Genomic DNA, 22,382 nt, shown 5'->3' with positions numbered 1-22,382 from the left:
CCCCAAAAGCATAAAACAAAACAAAACAAACCACCTGTATGGAGCCAGAGTTCTCTGAACATTTGCAAATGCAGATGGGGAAACCCCTCAGAGGCTGTGTTGACCAAGAACTCATGGGTGGACCAGAGACAACGGAGGGCCCTCTGTCAGAAGGTCCACAGACACATTTGTGGTCTTGGTGTGTAGCTAGGGTCTGGGATGTGGGGTTGGTTTGGGGGGTGACTAGGCAGCACTTCTCTAGGGAGTGACCAGTTTTTTCCGTGATGGGCTGCTGGGCAAAGGGGGCTGGCAAACAAGTTACCACTACCTCTGAGAGGTTCTGGAGGTCGGACCCTGGCCACCCCCCTGGGCCCTCCAGCACTGAGAGCCTCCCTCCCACCCGTCCAGGGGTCCTCTTGCCTTCAACTGGGTGGCGGTGGTTCCACCCAGAGCTGTCAGCCATCTTCCCAGCCTTCCCTTCACCTGTCCCTCAGGCAAAAGCACTGGCCTCCGCTCTCCCTCCACAGAGGAGGCTCACGGAGTGTCAAGATCACGTGGTCGGGACAAGGCCAGGCCTCCTGATATCTGTCCTAGAATATGGTTGGCAGCTTGGTTCCCTTGAACACCAATCTCCCTTCTGTGTGTGAGCCCAGCCCCACGGCTTTTCTTGTCCACACGCATAGAAGGAAGGTCCCCAGCTGGGATGTGGGAGGGTCACACCCTTGCAGGCCTTCTTCCCCACCCAGCATGGCTTGAAACCCAGGGGCTTTGGGTTAGGAAAACCATCTACTGTCCTGCAGTGACCCTGCCATGTTTTCCTGGTGGAGCAGGGTGGCTTAGAGGCTAAGAAAGTCCATGTTCAAGACTGGGGAGGTAGCTCAGTAGCAGAGCACTTACCTTAGCCTGTGCAAGGCCCTGAGATCAATTCCCAGCACAGCAAAACAAAACAAAGAAACTCAAGGTTAAGAAACAGTTGGGGGCTGGGCATGGTGGTGATTGTCCCTTGTCCCAGCTAGGAGAATCACTGGAGGCCACGATTTTGAGAACAAAAGACACAATTGGAGGAGGGGCAGCGGGGACTGGAAGGCTCCCTCATGCTCTCTGATGGAGGAGTTTCTTGGGGGATCCATAGGCTAGGTAGGAGATGTCCTCCCTAAGGGTTAGGAAGGGAAACAGGGAGGGGTCAGGGAGCTGCCTTCCAGACGCCCTCCATTACCAAGCCTGGACTAAAGCAAAACCCAGAGGGCAATCGGTCTAGCTGGTGCCCCTCTTGCCCTGGTCAGAAGACTTGGCCTTGGTGGCAGTAAGGTACTGTAGGAAGCGTCAAGTTCGTGCTTACTCGTGCACTGGTGGGGCTGCCATCATAGATGAAGGACACGGTGGAATGGGTTATCAGGCCATTGTACTTAGAGTGCCCGATCCGGGGCTTGGCACCCGGGGGCAGTTACCTTGTAGCCGCCACCTGTTGTTAGGCAGGTAGGTTGGAAAGATATTTAGGCTGAACAGTTATTGCAAAGCGCGGGGATTCCTGATCTGAAGCTCATTGATCTAAACAGTTTCCTTGAGGACTCAGAAGGCTGCAGAGGTGATAAGGGTAGAAACTTGCTCAGGACTGTACCTCCGGGCCCTCAAGGCCACCAGCATCCCCAAGGGCTGCTCGTCCAGCCCCGCCCCGGCCCCGCCCCCGGCCGCGCCCCGCCCCGCCCTCGCACCTCCTGGCACTGACTCTGCTGTGTGTCCGCAGGCTGCTGAACAGGATGTCCGCAGACGACCGGCACCTGGGCTCCAGCTGTGGCTCCTTCATCAAGACAGAGCCGTCCAGCCCGTCCTCGGGCATTGATGCCCTCAGCCACCACAGCCCCAGCGGCTCGTCGGACGCTAGCGGTGGCTTTGGCCTGGCCCTGGGCACCCACGCCAATGGTCTGGACTCGCCTCCCATGTTCGCAGGTGCGGGCCTGGGAGGCACCCCGTGTCGCAAGAGCTACGAGGACTGTGCCAGCGGCATCATGGAGGACTCGGCCATCAAGTGCGAGTACATGCTCAACGCCATCCCCAAGCGCCTGTGCCTCGTGTGCGGGGACATTGCCTCTGGCTACCACTACGGCGTGGCCTCTTGCGAGGCCTGCAAGGCTTTCTTCAAGAGAACCATCCAAGGTGTGTGGCGGGCTGCAAAGGGCTAGGGTGCAGGGTGTTGGGTGCAAGGTGCTGGTGAGGGTGCCCTGGCCCCCTGGAGAGCCGGGCCCTTCCACCTCTGGCGCCTGGATGCAGAGCTTCTGAAGGGCCTCATTCCTATGGCTCAGGGCCTCTTGCCTCTGAATTCTGGACAAGGACTCAGAAGCCCCAAAGAAAGTTCACACAAATACCTAAAGATGTGTGCCTCTCACCTGGTATGGGGAACACCCAACCGTGTGCCCCCAGCCAAAGAAGTTGTAGCCCCGTGGTAGAGCGCTTGCCTAGCACGAGGGAAGCCCTGGGTTCAACCTACAGGTGTGTGTGTTTGTGTGTGTAACAAAGCCAGTCGTGGTGGTGCACGCCTACAATCCCAGCAACTCAGGAGTCTGAGGCAGGAGGATCCCAAGTTCAAGGCAGCCTCAGCAATTTAGGGAGACCCTGTCTAAGGGGGAAAAAAAAGAATATTTTTAAGTCATAAAACCTATCATCTTGCCCTGCCTTTTCAAACTTAGTGGAGTATATATAAAGCATCCTTCTCTTATTTTTAATCTTTTGTTTGTTTGTTGTTGTCTTATTTTTAATCTTTTGTTTTCTTTGACCTGTTCTGGAGGCCTCTTACATGGTAGGCAATTGTTCTACCACTAAACTACATCCCAACCCTTTTTATTTTATTTTGGGATGGGACCTGGGTTAAGATGCCCAGACTGCCCTTGAACATGGGATCCTCCACCTCAGTTTTCTGAGTTGCTGAAATTGCAGGCATGGGCCACCACACCAGCTTGCTTTAACTTCTTTTTTTCCCCCTGTGGTGCTGGGGATCAAACCAGGGCCTCAGGCATTGGAGGCAAGCACTTTACCACAAACTAAACTCCCATCTCTGTTTTCATCTTTTAATTACACAAGTAAGCTATGAATGTTTTCTCATTGTGAAGAATGTAGACGTGTCTGCAATGGGACAGATGCTTACCATGTTGGGATCCCTAGTTTGGCCTATCTTTAAGCTTTTTTCCCCCATTCATTTGCATATTAGCTGAATCATGCTCCAATGGCAGGGGATGTGTGTGGCTCTTTCTATGGGTACTGGAGTGAAGCAGTCTGATAAAGTGTGCCAGAGCCCTGGTGGGTCCTTCTGTACAGTCACCCACAGGTCAGTTAGGGGTATTGGTGGGTACACCTTCACAGGGCTGATATCAAGTTCATGGCACCCAGAGCCTGCTGTGAGTCTTACTGCAGGGCTGGGGCAGAGCACTTACTTCCGTTTATTCAGCCAAATTTTCTATGGAGTACCCACTAAGTTCCAGACATTGTTGTAGGTGCTGGGACAGCATAGACAACAATCCGTGCTCCCCTAGGTACTTGAGAGGACCTGGTGCCCTCCTACCGGACACTCAACTGCAAATCAGATAGAGAAACCCAGAGACCTCTGTCCTGTCCCTGATCCTTTGTCCAAGGCCCTCTGTCGCCTACCTTCTTCCCCCAATTTCTCTTTTAGCAGAAGCAGGCTGAGCTTCTCTGGGAGGATTCTGTTTATATCATTTAATAAATATTTGTTACGGTTTCTTCAGGTGACAGTTTGTTCGGCCAGTTGAAGGCATTAGGGTTGAACTTGTTTTCAGGTCTGTGTACTAGATGATGATGAGGCATGGGCCAGTCACCTGGGCCCCTGGGTCAGCCCTTTGCACCCATTACCTTGTAGCTGAACCTTGGGTGTGCTGCCTCAGAGTCTCTGTGTGCTTCCATTTCTTCTCTAACCATTCCTACCTCACATGGACCTGTAATGATAGATGAGCAAGTTAGTATATATGAAGCACTTAAAATATTGCCTGGCATCTAGGAAGTGCTAAGTAAAGGTTTACAATTATTATTATTTTGCTGTACTGAGAATTGAACCCAGGGGCACTTTACCACTGAGCTATATCCTCAGCCCTTTTTGAATATTATTTTGAGACAGGTCTTGCTATGTTGCAATCTACATAAACTTATTTTTTAAAATTTTAGGTGGTGCTGGGGATCACACTGGCTAGGCTAGTCATGGGCCAGCTTTATACCCCCTGCACATGGAGGAAGGCCTGGGGTCTCCATATTTGAAATGTGTTGTGTGTCTCCTGCCTTAGCCATGAGTGAGAGCCTCCTGGCTGATGATCTTGTATGATTCAGTGGATATTTGACACCAATTTAAAAAGTTATGGAAATAGCATTTTTCTTCCTAAATTGGGAAGTGGTCTTGGTGAGATTGTTATTATTTTCAACTCTTTGAGATCAGATTTGGGAACACTGCTCTGTAAGAGGCAATCATGTTTTTTTCTTTCTATGTCATTCTTAAACGGGGCTGGAGTATTCTGGATCAAATTTTCCAGCAGAAGCTGGTGGTGTAGAACCCAGAACCCCTATGGCACCCTCTCCAGAGGCCCAGTGGCTGACTATGGTGGCTGAGTATGTTCTCTGCCAGCCCGAAGTCCACGTGAACGATTTGTAAATAATCTTAATTATCTGCTACCAGGAATAGGATAACTATCTCTTCCTAGAAGTCAAAAGACAAACAGCAGTGAGCCTGCAAACACGAACCCGCCTGGTCCCTTCCCTTCTCACTGGGAGATTCCACACTCACCTGGAAGGAGGTTCCTGCCCAGAGTAGGGAGGAGTCAACTCTAAGGCGGACAGATGATCTGTTATTTCATTAACTCTTCAGTTTTGTTCTAAAAGTGTTTTGAATTTTGTTGTTCCTAGACATAACATAAATTATAGAAATTTTTTGAAAAAATGCAAGTATAAAGAAGAGAATGATGGTCTGTACTGTGCAACCACAGAGACTCAGGGGGCATTTATTGAATACCTGTTCCATCTAAGGTGCGGAGACAGGAGAGTCAGGGACATGGCTCCTGTCCCCAAATAGCCAGAATGCAGTGCTGCGTGCCCTTGAGTCTGCAGGCCCCGCTTAGACTCCTAAGCCCACCTGATTAAGGGACATTTACGCCATTTAAATTTTGTGTGTGGAGAGGGCTGCTGCGAGTTGCCCTCTCCCCCTCCCAGGCTAGGCAAGTTCTCACCTGCTGGGCTACACCCCAAGCCCAAGGCCTTTTTTTTTTTTTTTTTAATTTCAGTCACTTGGGTGGAGGGCTTTAGTCCTCTAATGATCCTTTTTCACAAGTATGTTAATTCTTGGAAGGTTCTGGAAGCCATTCTAACTGGCTCCCATCTGCCTTCTCCTTACATCATTTCGGTCAGCTCCATCCAATGCTTGTGCCAGTGTGGAAAGAAGTTTTGCAGAAGCAAGGGTGCCAGGAAAGACTGAAGGGAGAAAGCCTTAGGTTGCCAGTCCTCTTCCAGTACTGAGTGTTGGGTGTTCTGAGCTAGGTGGCAGCTCCAAGCACACTGGGGCAGGGAGGGAGGGGATGTAGGGGAAAGGTAAATCACAGCCTGCGGCTAGCCACCAGTTTTTGCAAATCTAGTAGGGCAGGAACACAGCCCCACCTGTTCTTTTACATATCATCTGTGGCTGCTTTGATCTTAGATAAGAACCCTGTAGTCGCAACCCGAGTTGTCAGGCCTAAAATATTTACTGTCTTTTCCGGAAATGGTTTGCACCCCTCTGAACTCCAGCTCCAGACCCCTAGCTCTCTGGGGCTTACTGTCAACCCCTAGTGGTGCGTGTGTAGTGCTTATACCAACTTTGCCCAGGTCCGAGCTGGGAAGTGGAGTTTGTGGTCAGTCCTGGGGCCCTGGCCCACTCAGGGAGAGCAGATGAGCTCAGAGATAGACAAAGGCTCCTTCCTGAAAGAACGGAACAGCTCCAGGCAAAGGGGAGACCTCAGAGGAGAGTCTGACTGAATTTACTGGTCTGGCTAAAGGAACCTGCCCATCCTTGAGGACTGGCCAGCCCTGGAAGCAGATAAAAGAAGTCAGATTTAGTCAAAGGCACCACACCTGGGGAAATGGAGGCCACCCACTGCCTGATGCGGTTATCTTTCTGATTGTGATCCCCTCCCTGTAGGTCTTCTGCACCCTGGAAAGGAGGACCCAAGTAGTGGGGTGGCCTGGGGAGCAACCTCAGGGCCCTTTCCAGCCTGGACATTGTTACCCCATCTCTAACTCAGAGCAGTGATCCTGCTCCTGTTTACTGAGAAACGAGAAGCCCTCACTTGGGCTCCCCACTCTTCCCATATCTGCCATTTTCCACTCGCTGATTCTATGGTCACACCTGCCACATGTGGTAGTAGAAGAGATGCCTCCTTAGCTGGAAGCCCTGTCTCCTCCCTCTTCCCAGAGACCCTCACACCCCCCAGCTCCTCTCCTCTGACTTCCCTTCTCACTTTCTGGTCTCTTCCTTCCATTAGCATTTAAATACCTCTAGTGTCTCCACTCTTCTTTTTTTTGTATTGGGGGTTGATGCCAGCAGTGCTCTGCCACCAGCTACATCCCACACCCTTTTTATTTTGTATTTTGAGACAGGGTCTGGATAAGTTCCCCCAGCTGGCCTCCGATCTGTGATCCTCCTGCCTCAGTCACTGGAAGTAGATGCATGTGCCCAGCTCAATTCAGTCTTCAGAACACTCCCCTCATTCTCTGATTTGCAGTCTCTATTTCCCCACCTCTCAGTCCTTGACCCACTTTTTGTGCCCAGTATATTTTGGGGGGGGTACCTTGGATTGAACTCGGGGGCACTTGAATGCTAAGCCACATCCCCAGCCCTATTTTGTATTTTATTTAGAGACAGGGTCTTGCTGAGTTGCTTAGCGCCTCACCGTTGTTGAGGCTGGCTTTGAATTCAGGATCCTCCTGCCTCAGCCTCCTTTGGGATTATAGGTGTACACTACCGTACCCACGGCTTCAGCTGCCTCTGAAATCCAGAGGCTTCTGCCCTCAACTATCTCCCAGCTCCAGTTCTTAACACCCATGAACGAATCCTCATGGCTGTCCTCCTAGTTCCCACTTCTCAGGAAGCCTTCTTTGACTCCTTTCTACCTTTCACGTGACTGGTGCCCATTCCGGATGCTTCTGTGGATCTTCACCTGTCCCATCAGCCCTGATCTCCCCATGTGGTCACTGCCATTGCTGGTCTGATTCGTCAAGACAGGAGGCTCTGAAGGGACAGTGTGAGACTGACCTTGCTTTTCACTGACCCCATGTCCTGGCACACAGAATGTTCTCAAGTGTCCAAACAAAGTGGTCCCCCATTTCCTCAATGGGACAAACCAAATGACTTTGGCCACTGTACATATGTACACTTGTAGGAATCTGGATGATGTCAACATTATAACAATGTACTAATTTTAGTTTTACTTGCATATTTTAAATCATGTGAAAAATATATTATGTTAGAAAACTTTTTTCCTCCACACATTTTGTGAAGCAAGGTTTCTCAAATTTTTCGTGTGGAGTTTTGACGACAAAAGTGTGTTTGCCCGCTTTCCACAGATCCACTGAACACTGGACTTGCAGGACACCAAGGACACCATGGCTTCACTGCCATCTCAGTTATTGAGATTTAATGGTTGTGTGCCTGCTGTCTTCCCTGAGCATGCTATTATTTAATTTCTTTTCATTTATTTTTTTGCAATACTGATTTGAGAGCCCGAGGGTACTCTTCCACTGTCCTGCCTCCCCTGTCCTTTTTATTATTTATTTTGAGACAGGGTCTCACTAGATTGCTGAGGGTGGCCTGGAACTTATGATCCTACTGCTTCAGCCTTCTGAGTCACTGGGGTTAGTTAGTGGTGTGAGCCACCACATCTGGCCTACACGTTTTTAAGATGTAAGTGCATACCTGGATCATTAGGGCAATTCTTTTTTTAAAATTTGTGTTGATTTGCAATCATGATTTTTCCAACAGAGAAATATTGGGTTTTGATGCACAACCTTTGTTATCATAAGGTCACATTCCTGGGAATGACTAAGTTTGTGTTTATATACATATATTTGCTCCCATTGATATTGATTTATGTAGGTGACACGCATTGATTTCAGTCTTAGGGCAATATGTCCACAGTTGGCTGTTCAATAAATAGTGACTAACATAATGGCACTTCTAGTATGAGACCTTATCAAATCTTAAGCAAGTTCCTCTTTTCCATGGGACAGTATTGGGGGGGAACCCTGTCTTGCATTTGAGCTTATGAAGCAGTTGCTGGATGTTTGGTGAATATTTATTGAGCACCAGAGCACTGATCTGAGAGCTAGGGACAGAGTGACGAGCCCTGTCCTGGTGGGCTTGCATTCCAGGGGAAAGCAGATGATCAATAAGAAACATAGGAGCAGACTGAGCCAGGTGCTGGGAGGGAGGGAGAACAGGGAGACCAGAGAGAGAGAGAGAGACATACATACACACACACACCCCGGGAACAGGTAGCTTTCAAAGTTGAAGCCCATGCAAGGATGTTGGGGCTAGCCTTCCAGCTAGAGGCAATATCGAGGACTTGGGGACCACTAGGAGGGCCAGTAGGAGCAGAGGGAGTGGAGGCAACATGGAAGGAGAAGGGGCTGGAGAGGTTGGTCCAGGGCCATGATGATAGGTGTGGTGGCCTCGTTGCAGTCCCAGCTACTTGGAAGGCTGAGGCAGGAGGGTCATTGGAACTCAAGGGGTTTGAGACCAGCCTGGGCAATACAGCAAGACCCCCCATCACCACCTTTTTCTGTAAGGGGGAGGGGCTGGGCGTAAACCTCGAGGTAGAGAGGTGCTACGCATGCTCAAAGCCCTGGATCCAATTCCCAGCACCACACAATGGGTGGTGGAAGGTGAATCAGGGCATGGAGAGAGCTGGACTACACTGAGAACAAAGCCAGTCTGACCCATCCCTGAGTTTGAAGAGATGGTCAACTTTGCAGGACACTGGGAGATCCTTCTAGTAACTCCTGGGCCTTGCCTTAAAGAGGAGCAAGTGAGAAGGGACCCTGGCACAGGGCTTCCTCTGCTCAACTGGGGCCCAGATGCAGGCTTGGCAGGAATGTCCCCAGGGAGAGAGGCAGGGGTGTGATTGATGGGTAGTTCTGCTTTGGATCATGTCCAGGCCTTGTGTCCTGGAGAAGGAAGCTGTTGAATCCCTGAGGACACGAGAGTGGTGCGGAGACAAAGCCCAGGAGTGGGTGGGAGCCAGGAACAGGTGCGGGTCCCAACCCAGCTAACCTTGGGCAGGGACTTTAATGTCTGGCCTCAGTTTCTTCTTCTGTAGAGAAGGAGTCAAACCCACAGAGCACAGCTATCTTCAGGGTCCTGGGGGAACTACAGAGGAGTGGCTACAACCCTCTTTTGGAAACTGCAGCAGGGTGCAGGTCAGAGTTTGGTTAGTCTGGGGCTCAGGTGACACAGAGTCCAGAGAAGGGCTGTTGAAATCGGACTGAGAACCTCAGCTCGGCACCTTCTGACTTATGTATCCCTGGGTAAGAGACTGCTTTTCAGAATCTTCATTTCCTTGTTAGTAAAATGGGGCTAATAAATAGTTTCTGCCCCTGGAGCATGATTACAAAAACTGAATAAGACGTGCTCGTAAAGTTGAACTCGGTGCTTGGCATACGATAACCGTGAAATAAATAGTAATTGTTTTGTTATTTATGCTTGACTGCAGGACGCCATGGAAGGTTTTTGAGCAGGGAATTAATCAGATCTCCTTTTAGCAATATAATTCTGTCCAAGATAGGAAGGAGGGTCTGGTAACAGGAGGGCCTGGGGGGCGGGGAGACTGGTCAGGAGGTGATTGTGACAATCCAGTAAAAGCAGGCAAACCAGGACGTCGGCAGAAGGCTTAAAATCTCCCAAAAGTCAATTTGGTATTAAAAGTACAGCAACTGGCTCATGGAGACTAAGGAAAGGACTCTGAGATTCCTAACTTAGGCCATGAGGGAGAAGATGACAGTGTCATTAGGGAAAAATAAGCGTAGAACTTTCAATTATGGGAGGGGTCTGAGGTAACGAAGGTGGCTTTGGACTTTGGGTTTGGTGGGGTCACAGACCCTGAAGAGATGGAGATTAGAACCTAGAGCCCAGGAATTGGAACTGAGGGGGGATTGGGGTCTTATGAGATCATCTAAGGTAGTGGGGCTCAAAGTGTGGCCCCCAGACCTGCAATTGTTCTCACCTGGGAGCTCATTAGGTTTGGGTGGGTTGATGGCGCATGCCTATGATCCCAGCGGCTTGGGAGGCTGAGACAGGAGGATCCCCAGTTCAAAGCCAGCCTCAGCTATGATGAGGCCCTAAGCAGCTCAGTGAGCCCCTGTCTCTAAATAAAATACAAAATAGGGCTGGGGATGGGGCTCAGTGGTTGAGTGTCCCTGAGTTCAATCCCCAGTACCAAAAAGAAAGAAAGAAAGAAAGAAATGTAGGTCTGGGCCTCACAGAGTAGGGGTCAGGGCTTGGAGGGACACTGAGACAATGGATGCTTTTTTAAGAAATACAGTGTCATCAACTCCCTTTCTAGCAGAGAGGGAAATTCTGAGGAAAAAGATGAAAATTATTACTTTGATCAAAAATGATTCAGAAAAGTCAATGAGAAATTTTAGCAATATCTTAACATTTTTTTTCTTCTGTCTCTCCCCCACATTCTTCTTTCCCTTCTTTTTATTGTGTTATCAGAGATCGAACCCAGAGCATTCTATCCATTTATATTACTGAGCTACAATCCCAGGCCCTTTTTATTTTATATTTTGAGACTTGGATTCACTAAGTTGCTGAGGCTGATCTTGAACTTGGGATCCTCCTGCCTCATCCTCTGGAACTGCTGCGATTACAGACCACTGTTCCTGGCCAGCTTGGGGTATTTCTTTTCTTTTCTTTTCCTTTTTTTTTTTTTTTTTTGAGAGAGAGAGAGAGAATGAGAATTTTTTAATATTTATTTTTTAGTTTTCGGCGGACACAACATCTTTGTTTGTATGTGGTGCTGAGGATTGAACCCGGGCTGCAGGCGTGCCAGGCGAGCGCGCTACCGCTTGAGCCACATCCCCAGCCCTTGGGGTATTTCTTAAAGCAACATATTAAATTCTTACATCATATCTTAAATTCTTTTACCAAAATGGTGTGTGCACCTAAGTTTAGAGTATAATAGGAATATAAATTTTATAATGGAATATAAGGGCTCCTGGCCCTCTCTGTTCTCATCCTTGGCAGTTTTGACATTTCATGATTTACTGTTATGGAAGATGAAGAGTTGGCCTCCGTTACACAACCCGTCCAGACACACACACGCACACACACACACACAATCTTCCCATTGTCACAGCAGGTTTTGTCTCAATTTTGGCTGAATCTCTTTGTCTGTTGTCAGTTCCTTCTTGTGTCCTTGACTCTTTCCTCCTGGTTGGATACCTTATTTTCTGGACCCTTTATCTTCATCTTTTCTGGTTTATTTTGCTTAGAATTTGGACACTTTCTGCTTTGCCTTCTAGCTCCTGGTGTGGTGCATGATTCATTCATTAAAAAAATACATGTTGGCTGGGCGCAGTGGTGCACACCTGTGATCCCAGCAGCTCGGGAGGCTGAGGGGGGGGATTGCAAGTTCAAAGCTGACCTCTGCAACTTAGCAAGGCCCTAAGTAACTTAGCCAGATCCTGCCTCAAAATAAAAAATAAAAAGGGCTAGGGATGTGGCTCAGAGGTTAAGCACCCCTGCGTTCAATCTTCAGTACCAAAAAAATTGAAGCTGGGCGCAGTAGTACCTGCCTGTAATCCCAGTGACTCCGGAGTCTGAGGAAGGAGGATGACAAGTCTGAGGCTACCCTGCAGCTTAGAGAGACCCTGTCTCAAAAACAAAAGTGAAATAAAGGGATGGAGATGTCGCTCAGTGAGGAGCGCTTGCCTAGCCCTTGCAAGGCTCTAGATTGAGTAGACGCTGTTGCAGATGCCGGGGAAACCGCAGGGTGAATAGGTGTAGTTTTAGACAAGGTGGCCAATCTTATTCTTGATACTTGTTGGGTTTGGTGGCGCAGGCTACTTGGGAGGTTAAGGCAGAAGAATCGCAAGTTCAAGGCCAGCTTCAGCAATTTAGCGAGACCCTATCTTAAAATAGAAAATAAAAAGGACTGAAGATGTAGCTTAGCAGTAGTGCATCACCGAGTTTGTCCCCAGAACCCCAAAATACAAGTTATTCTTGATTCTTTGATTTGATTCTCCCTGAAAGTTTTAAAAATCTTCTTTGTCTCCTGTTACTAAAATTTTATGACAAAAATCTGTGTCATATACTGTAGGTAGTTCTTGTAAATTATTTTTTATTATTTTCTTTTTGTTGGGGGGTAATTATACATTCATAAGCAGTTCTAAGAAGTAATATAGTGAGATCCTGTGTACCCTTCACCCCATTTCCCCACAGTAACATCTAACATGACCGGGAAACTGACATTGACACAATCTATCAAACTTATTCAGGTTTCTTGCCAATTGTACATACACTGGTGTGTGTGTGTGTGTGTGTGTGTGTGTGGTGTGTGTGTGGTGAGCATGCGCAGTGGGGCAGGCGCTCAGACAGATATGGAAGGGCATTCATTCCATTTGCTTATCTGAGTCAGCTGGTCTCTCTCTGATGCTATTAGGTCCTCCAGAGAAGAATCCCTTAAATTCTTACCTTTGGGTTGTGGGGTGTGCCGGGAGGGGGCTTTGCTCATGTTCTTCAAAGCTTCCTCTCATGCAGGCTGGAGGGATGTTTGGGGGCCACATGGAATGGGAGCATCTGGGACCCCTCTTAGCTGATTGGGTTTCTGCCTCCTTCATTCTTCTGAGACAGCCCTCGCTCCTGCCCTGCCCTTCAGGGGGCTTTGGGGGAGGCATGTGGGCCTGTGTTCAGTGTGCCTGGAAGAACCAGGGGGTTTGGCCAGGGAGGTTCTTAGTGATCTCCAAGGTCAGGGTTGGGATGGATCAGAAAGGGAGGAGGAGATGTTGGAGACCACTGTGCTACGGTAGTCTCAGGGGAAAGAGGGAGACTGTCATGGAAATAGGATGAAAAGATTTTAGGAGCAGAGAGGAAGAACCCGGGATGCCATCTCAGTTTCTGACTCTGGTGATGGGGCGGCTGGGTGTCTCTTTGATGGCACAACACGGAATAGAGTAAGAGGAGCAGGTGGGCTGAGGTGGGCTGTGTGAGTGTGGGGAGACCACGGGACCCCAAGTGGAAGCTCCCAGCATGCAGGCGGAGATGGAGTGGGAGGCCCAGCACAGGCGTACGACCTGCCGCGGGAGCCAGTGACTTGGATGAGATCATCGGACACCAGGCCCTCACAGAAGGAAAGGGATGGCCTCTGTCCTCCAGGAGTGAGACAAACAAGGGAGTGGAGCCAAGTGGCCACCAGCCCAGTCCTGTCACGCAGCCCTTCAACATGGCGGCCTTGAGGCTCTGAAGTCAGCTGAAGCCCTGAGCCCACAAGTCCTGAACAGCTCAACTAAGCTCAGCAGCCCCCACCCCTAAGCCGGGCGGTTCAAGGACAGCTGGTGGGGATGCCCCTGGGATTCCCTTCTTAGGGCAGCCTGGGATCAAAGAGTTGGTGGCAGGGCCACCCACTGCCTTGGGGTCACGTGGAAGTCCAGGTCAGGTTCTGGGAGTACCTCTCTGTCTCTCCCAGACAGTAGCATCAACTCCGAGGTCTAGCTGTGGGAGGCAGATTTGAAATGTCAGGATTGGATCTGACCCGCAGAGAAGGCTTGCCCCAGGGTCCCCTGGCTGTATCTGCCCTGCTAGATCTGCCTGGTTGTGTGAACATGGTCATCTTGGTGGCTTGCTTGCCCGGCTGTACACTCTGTAAAGCCCTTGATGGGCTTTCTGAATCTATGCAAATGTATGAGATGGGAATGGGCCCACTAATGGAGGATAAAACTGAGGCTCAGAGAAGTTAGGTGACCTGCCTGACGTGGAATCTGCACGTGTCTGTCCTGGACACACTCTCAGGTTAGAACCTTGAAGTTGTGCTGGCCTTGGCTATGTCTCTGCCCTGTGAGACCCACCTCCAAACTTGTCATACCTCAGGAGTGTGTGTGTGTTTTGTGTGTGTGTGTGTGTGTTCCCTTCCTGTTCCTGAGCTCTCCTACTCTCTCCACAGGAATTCTGGTGAATTAATCTCATTGCTTTATCAAGAAGGCACTTAGAGAAATTACAAGGCAAGGCCACCGGCCTGGTTTTGCTGGCAGCCAGCCGCTGGGGCCATAAAACAAATTGAAAGGAACAAAAATAAATAAGTAAAATTAGAACTGACTCCTACACATATGTCCCTAAAGGGTCGGGACACCGCTGGAGGCTGGACGTTCATGCTCAGTCCTTGTGCTGTGGGAGGGCTACACACGTTCTTGACCCCTGATCTGAGCACCAGCCTGTGGTCCCACTTCCTCGAGGGATGGCAGGCCTCTGTGCAGGTTGGGCGCAGGGCATGGGGAGAGTGACCGTGTACAGGTGCGTCCCAAGGCAATGGAGTCACCATTTCTGGGAGGTCATGCCTCTGTCCACTTGGGTTCCCAATCCAGCATTCCCTCAGCCTGCTCTCCCTCACCCTCCTCATCTGGGAGGTGGAGAAAAATAGGTTTACCCTCGCGGTTGTCAGGGCAAGAAGGACTCAATACATCTGGAGTCGCACTGCAGCAGGTTATCTGTGCTTAGCAGGTATCGAACAACTACTGGCGGGGGGCAGTACTTGGACTGCAAAGGGGAGCTGGTTTGAGTGGAGGAGACAGAACACAGGCAGTGGGGACATCAGTGGGCAGCTGGTGAGAGAGGCAGCACCTCCCTGGGGGGAACCTGGAGAGATGTCAGGCCCAGGGGCAGGGTATCTATGAACTAGTTCTCAGCTGCAGGAGCAAAAGCCTGGAAGCCTCTGAGATCAGAGTTCCAGGAACTGATAATTATGTAGAGTGACTGATAAGTATGCAGAGCAGGGCGAGTGGAGAGACTCCACTGGAGGAAGCCTCCAATTGAGGCCGGAGATGGAGAGAGATGGGACTTCTAAGGCAAGATGGAGACTTGGTGTGCATTTCCTCCTTTCTGCTTCTCTTAGGGTCACCATGCATCAGTATATGTTGAAATCACTTCCCAAGAAGCCACAGGAGCAAGGTTAGGGTGGGATAAAAGAGGGCGAGGGGCCCAGACTCTTTACCCCTTCCCCTTCTTATCCCTCACCCTCCAGCAGAGAAGATGACCTCTAGCCCCCTTCCTGCAGGAGAGGGAGAGGGACAGGGAGAAAGCGGTCCCTGCTGGACTTGAGGAAGAGAGAGAGAATAGCTCTCCCTGGGGATCTCTAAGGTGCTTCTGGGAAGTCAGCCTCCCTCTCAGTGGAAATGGGTGAGGATAGTCCCTGAGCTGTGGTGGCCGCGTCATGCAATCAGAGGGCCTGTTGTAACCGGGGCCACCAGTGTGACCTCTGAGAAGCACTTTGTCAGCTGGGGCATGTGACTCGTGCTTGCCCCAGAAAATCCAGTAGCAAGTGGTTTCTCCCCTGCCACTGGCCACATCCCTGGTCCTTTCTATTTGTTTTTAATTTGAGATAAGTTATCCAGGCTGACCTTGAACTTGTGATCCTTCTTTTAAGTCACTGGGATTACAGACCTGTGCCACCACACCTGGCAGCAAGTGGTTTCTGTGTCCCACATGGAGATGCTGAGGACATCCTCCTTGCCTCCTGGCCACTAGACCACCTGGGTTAGCAACAGAGGCCTATCCTTGCGGCTGGTGGCCCTTCCAATTTCCCTAGGCTCCTAAGCAGATGGCCTCAGAGGACAGGCAGGCCTCCAAATTCCCCCTGCTCTTTCCGGTAGTGGTGTCTGGAGGGGCTGGAAGGAAAGACTTGGTACCCCCATGGCCTTTCCCTCCCACACCAGGCATGTTCCAGGAACACGGCGCACATTTGTCAAATATGTGTTGTCAGTAAGGTCTGCAGGGTGGACGCCATGCCCTGTGTTAGGAAGGCAGCCGTGGCCTCTCTTGACTAGGCTCTACGCCCTCTCCCTAGAAGAGGCTGAGAAGAAACAGGGGCATTAGAAGGTTTGGACCTTACTATGCCCTGTGTAGTCACGCTGCCCTCAGTTTGTAAAACTCAGGCTGCTGATATGTAAAATGCGGGGAGTATTAATTAGTGCCTTCTTCATGGAATTGCTGTGAGTCAGGGTCTGGCAGGTCATTCCTCTAGCACTTGTTGCCCGCCTTCTGGGTGGCAGGGCACTTCCAAGTACTGCTATGAATTGGCAGTGAGCCCTCCCCTTCCTAGGGCTCAGCTTCCCGGGAACATGGGGTCAGGGTCATGGTAGCCATGGGGTAGGCTTCATTGAAGGAGCAACCCGGAAATTAATCAAAAGTCCCTCTGCTACGAGGAAGGTGCTTGTTAAGTGATCACCTCACGCTGACTAGTGCTTCATGATTTCTTATAGCAACTGTTCATGAAAAGTCTGGCTTGATCCCTCTGTTAGGAACCGGCACAGCATGGGGACTCCTGTGAGAGGAAGGAGATTTCCTTAAGGCCAGCAAGGCTGGGTGACCTGGATCTGCCCAGTGGGAGGCAGAATCCAGGACGGACACCTGTGTGCTCGGTGTGTCCAGCAGACTTTTCCCAGTCAGGGGCCCTGGCTGGAGGTGGGAGGAGCTGCCGATGGTGGACAGAATTGATGCCTTGGTCAGCACAGGGGTCTTCCTCTTCCTGGGATCAAATGCCAGCCCAGTGAGTTTGGATGTCCTGGACCCACAATCTGGAGAGTGACTTTCTGCTTGGAAGAGAGTTGGAAGCGTTCTGAATGCAGCTCAGAGCACCTACTGTGAGGAGCCCCGCTCTGTGGGACCCTGGGGAGGGGGGCGAGCTGTAGCTCTACCAGTTAATGCCCAGCCTTCTGCCAGCAGGTTTGGACCTTACTATGCCCTGTGTAGTCATGCTGCCCTCAGTTTGTAAAATTCACAGCAGACGCCTGGCAACCCTCTCTGTGTCTGGTTGCAGGGAACATCGAGTACAGCTGCCCAGCCACCAATGAGTGCGAGATCACGAAACGGAGGCGCAAGTCCTGCCAGGCCTGCCGCTTCATGAAATGCCTCAAAGTGGGGATGCTGAAGGAAGGTAAGAGGTCTGGACAACCAAGGGCCTGGGCTCACCCGCTAGCTCTAGGTCTTCCCAGGCAGCGCAGAGGCACACGGGTCCTGCCAGGCCGTCCTGCCTCCTGGCTTGAGGCCCACCCAGGTGCTGGTGTTGCCCGCGCCCTGCCAGCCAGCCTCCAGCCCACAGCCCGCGAAGCTCTCCTCCTGCCAGAGAGGCTGAGGGCGGGAGGCAGGAGTTGGAAGCTCTCCACTAAGGATCCTTCTGGGACATCTGACCCCACTTTGGGCCCTGGACAGTTGTCTTGGCACTCTGGGCAGGCCGCACTTTGGGGCAGGCCCCCTCTCCACCCTCGCAGGCTCGAGAGGCTGATGACCCTAGCACTCTCTAGGGCTTGCAGGTGGACATTGAGACCCTTCCCTGGTGACAACAAAGGGCCTTGCATTGCAGCCGGTGGACAGACACGGCTCTCACGTGGTGAACACTTTCCCCTGGCCCAGTCCCTCTCTCCTACCTCGCCTTCTCTCCTGTTACCTCCTTCTTCTAGTTCAGCAGCCACAAGCCACAAAGACTTAGGATAATAAAAAGCAGTATAAAAAGTGGTAGTGGTTATTTTAAAAAATTGATTGCATGTAGAAATGATAATACTTTGCTACATTGGGTTAAATAAAACACTTTTGGAATTAATGTCATGTGCTGCTGCCTCTCCTCCTCCTCCCCCTCCTCCTGTGTGTGTGTGGGGGGGGTGGGGATTGAACCCAGGGCCTTACAGGTGCTAGGAAGGCACCCTACACCGAGATACATCCCCAGCCCTTTTTCATTCTGTTTTAAGACACGGTCTTGCTAAGTTGCCCTGTCTGGCCTAGAACTTGCCATCCTCCTGCCTCAGCCTCCGGAGTAGCTGGGTCACAGGTGTGAGCCACCATGCTCAGCTACACACTGCTGTGGCTCTCAGCAACGCACTTCTCTTTACCCTCCTTAATTGTGGCTCCTAGAAAACAGGATGACACGTGGCTCGTTGTGTGGACAGCTGCTCTCCTCACTTTCCCTGTTGATCTGCTCAGTTTGATAAACCTGGTACCGTTTGGGGGATGGAGTATGTGTGTGTGTCTCCTTTGTAGCGTTCAAGGGGAGCCAGTGGAAATTCTACAGAAATTTCTGGGCCTTGGGATCCTTCTAGAAGTGGGAGCAGGCAGGAAAAGAGGTGTGTGGAGGATCAGGAGGGCTGCCAGGGAAGAGAAGGGGCCCTCTGGAGCGCCAGCGGGGATCATGTTAGGAAGCCCAGTGCAGTCTCTCAGGCTTGGGGTGCTCCTCCCACCCCCTCTCCCAATGCCCTGTGGAGCAGAGGGCCAGAATTTAAGATGCTTCTCCAGTAAGACAACTTGGATCTTCATGTGTTGTGGAAGTTGGGAGCCCCCCAACTTTTATTTCTATTCCAGGCTCCCCCCACTCACGCCTTTACCTAGGTAAATCTCAGCATCTGAACCTGTAAAGCAGGAGCTTTTGAAGCATGTTCTTAATTACCCACTGTGTCTACACAGCACACTGGCCTTTAAATGCAAGTTTGCTCATTTGTCCCTTCATTTGCCCCTTTGTGATGTGGTGGGCCACTCAGTTCTCAGACACACAGTTCCCAGCTACTTTGTTGGGGTCTCTGTGTAAGATACAGCTTTCTTTCTAGGTTAAAACTGGGCTGTGTTAGACCTGTCAGAAGAGCACGGGTTGGTTCATTTGGATGCTATACAATTTGGTCTTACCAGGGTGTAGGGTGGGACCAAGCTGCTCACGGCTTCCTGGTGTCCCAAAGGAGGAGGCGGGGCCCACAGGCCACAGAGGTTGGTCTTTGCACAGCTCTCTTGATGTCCCCTTCTGTGGAAGGCTGAGGGTTCAAGCCTTGGAGAGACTCCTGCCTCTTAAGTTCAAGAGATGCAGCTGCCATCTTGTTCTGTAAGCTGGGTGTACAGAATCGGGATCAGGCTGGGGGCCGATGTCCCTGCTTGTCCTGGCTGGAGTGTGCAGCCTCTCTGCTTGCTTTGAGGGAAGACTCCTTGTTATAAATACACCTCTGGGATTTTTTTTTATTATTTATTTTTTATTACTGGAGATTGAGCCCAGGACCTCAGTGCACACTAGGCAAGGGCTCTGCCACTGAGCTCCATTCCCAGCCCCTTTTGACTTTCTATTTTGAGAAAGGGTCTTCCTAAGTAATGAGGGTCTTGTTAAGTTGCCCAGGCTAATCCTCCTCCTTCAGCCTCCCCAAGTTGTTGGGATGACAGGTGTGTGTCCAGCCCCAGCCCTTCTTAAATTTTGAGACAGAGTCTTGCTAAGTTTTCCAGGTTGTCCTCAAACTCCTTATCCTCCTGCCCCTATTTCCTGAGTAGCAGGGATTATAGGTGGGTACCTTGGCACCTGGCTTTATGTCTGAATTTTAAAGGTGATAAAATGGGGCCCTGCAGGGATTGGGGTGAGATGACTTTCCCACCTCAGTCACATGCGGGCAGGGTCTGGAGCTGGGCCCCAAGCCTCCCTCTCTGTGCTGTCTGCCTGCCCCTCCCTTTCGGCAAAGGCCTGGGAAGGGTCCACTACTAGAAAGGCCTGGACTGCTCAGAGTGGGCTCAGCAGAGACCTAGGGGCTATCCAGTGCTGGGAAGAGAGGGAAACGCTTTCTAGTTATCCCTGAGGGGAAATGACAGGGGAAGGGTTCACTGACACCAGGAGGCGGGTGGCTGGACCAGACTGATGGGCAGCAGCACTGGCAAACCTGGACAGGCACTTGGGAGAGAAATGGGATGGGTGTGTGAGTCCCAGGAGGACGGGCATAGGGGGCCCTGGGAGGATGCAGGCGACACCCCCATGCTGCCCACGTGGGGGGGGGACCTGCAGGCTGAGCCCCATGTTGGCCACTTCCCCTAAATAAAGAGCCCCAATGGCCTCTCCCCAGGGTGGCCGCGGAGCACCCCCTGGCAGATTTGCTGAGCCTGAAGAGGCCTGTTGAGGAGCTCTGCCTGAAGGAGGAAGGGACAGTCACCGGAACACTGCCCTCCCCCAGTGCTGGCAGGTCCCAATCCAAAGACACAAAGGTTGCTGCAGCGAGGAAGCAGAGCCTGGCTGAGCGTGTGTCCCCGCGGAGCCATGGCGGGACCTGGGATCTGAAGCTCCGTGGAGACTGGTCCCCTTAGGAGGAGCAGGCCGATTCAGGAGCCTGGGTCGCTGCCAGGTAGAGCTCTTGGCAGCGCGGTGGCTTCTGCTTTTGTTTGGGGGGTGCTCCTCCTGGCTCTGTGCACAGGGCCACCCCCAGGGACGTGGGGGGGGGGCGCGCCTCCCTGTTTTCCCTCCAGCTCTTACTCGACTCTGAAAGGCAAACTTCCCCTTTCCCCAGGGCTGCGCCTCTACTGTGGGGTGTCGGGGTCCCTAAGTCTATAGAAAGGCCAAGTGTGAGTGAGGGCCGACTGACCCCCTCCCTCTCACCCTCACCTCTTACCTCTTCTCTCCAGATGCCCAGCCTCACCATTTACTTGCTTTCCTGTGTCATCTGAGTGCCTGTGTCACGATTTAGGTGCCCCAGCCCTTACCTGGAAAGTGCCTCACTAATCGGCTGAGGCTGGCTTTGAATTTGCGATCCTCCTGCCTCAGCCTCTTGAGTTGCTGGAATTACAGATGTGTGCCACTGTGTCCAGCCCAAGGGTCTTTCTTTAAGTAGACCTCGTATATAAAAATCTGTGTTTTCAGGGTAAAAAAGTAATATTCTCTCTCTCTCTCTCTGTTTTTTTGTTGAGGTACTACAAATTGAACCCAGAGCACTCTACCACTGAGCTACACACCCAGCCCTTTTTATTTTTTATTTTGACAAAGGGTCTTGCTAAGTTGTTGAGGCTGGCCTTAAACCCATGATCCCCTGCCCAGTCTGGCTGGGCACAAAATAACCGAGCCGCCACGTGAGGGCCACAGCATATGTTGTCTCCATAGGTGGAGCTGTTGGTTGGACACTTATGCCCTCTGGTGATAGAAAGGTGTTAGTAGCAACCTCCGGTTGTAACTTCTCTCTGGATAGCCCCTCCTTCTCTAAACTTTTTTTCTCCTGTCTAACTCGAGAGACTTCCTCTTTTACTTTATTTAAAATGTCTTCTCCTAGACTAAGCAAACAAGATTGTACCAACGTCCATAATGGTAATGTGCCAACTGGCAGAGTTCTTGGGCTTTCCTTTTGTATCTTTTAAAATCTTCACCATGATGGTTCCATTGTGATATATTTAACAACCCCTCTTTAATGAACCATGGGCGCTGTTCTTGATTTTACTGAGATGCCTCCTTCCTCTAGCACTGTACTTAACGCCCTTTTGGTTTGGTTCTTATTAACTTTTAATTCCATATTTCCATGATGAAGATACCCCTCACTAAGATAAATGCAAAACAAAACCGAGACAAAATGAAACAAAAATGGAACAAAAATTCATATATCAGCCTTTCTATCCTCCTGAAATGTCCATCCTTCCTTTTTCCCTGTCTGTTCCTCAGACGCAAATAGTTTTTCTTCCGTCCCACCCATCTCCAGGGTCTGGCAACTTAAAATAAAAGTGAAACAAAACGAAAAGAAGAATCTTTAAATGGTTACCCATCCTCTTGCACTGCCCTCAGGAGCGAGCAGCTTACCTTATCACTTACCCTCAGGCGTTCCCTGTACCACCAAATGCCGCAGTCTGGCTGGGCACAAAATAACCCAGCCACCAGGCACTTGTAGGTTCAAACAGGAACTCCTTTATTCCCCGAACTCCCGAACCCCCACCCTCGGGGCCCTTTTAGGAACATCCCCAACCGGAAATCCCTCCTCGGGAACTTCACCAACCAACCAACCAACGCAAACTCCCCAGAAATCCTAGGAATCCCCAGGAGAACTCCAAAGTAGCGGGCACCCCAGGCGAACAGCAGGGGTCTATATACAACTGAATACGCAGCTTAACTTAACCATTATCATCTCAATGGCTCGCTGGTCACTTCTCAACCACTCCCTTCTGGAAAAAATGCCATGCATCATCCCTGTTGAGGGCTGTGGCCCTCAACTATCCCCCTGCCTTAGCCTCCCAAGTCACTGGTATTACAGGTGTGCACCATGGCGGCACCTAAGGTTTTTTTCTTTTTATATAGAAATTTGAACACAAAGTCTGAACTGGGCTAGGAGTTGGCAGCCTGCATTCCCTCAGATATTCTCGCTGATGTATTTCGCAACCTATATGCTTCTGCTTCTTCACCTGGACGACAGGGATG

The 22,382-nt window shown here is 50.8% G+C and overlaps 1 protein-coding gene across 4 annotated transcripts in view; it reads left to right on the top strand.

Moving 5' to 3' along the window:
* Esrrb (estrogen related receptor beta) overlaps nucleotides 1-22,382 on the top strand; it is a 163,822-nt gene that overhangs the window by 107,324 nt on the left and 34,116 nt on the right. For all 4 annotated transcript variants that reach the window (XM_046440786.2, XM_046440784.2, XM_046440787.2 and 1 more), the window contains 2 exons: nucleotides 1,724-2,133; nucleotides 17,028-17,144. In XM_046440786.2, coding sequence (XP_046296742.1) covers nucleotides 1,724-2,133; nucleotides 17,028-17,144 — 527 coding nt within the window. The remainder of the gene's footprint in view (nucleotides 1-1,723; nucleotides 2,134-17,027; nucleotides 17,145-22,382) is intronic.

The sequence above is a fragment of the Marmota monax genome, unplaced genomic scaffold, assembly GCF_021218885.2.
Source record: "Marmota monax isolate L192 unplaced genomic scaffold, Marmota_monax_Labrador192_F-V1.1 WCK01_AAM20220418_F8-fsc00017, whole genome shotgun sequence".
NCBI lineage: Eukaryota > Metazoa > Chordata > Mammalia > Rodentia > Sciuridae > Marmota > Marmota monax.
This window is presented reverse-complemented; position numbering and strand designations above follow the sequence as displayed.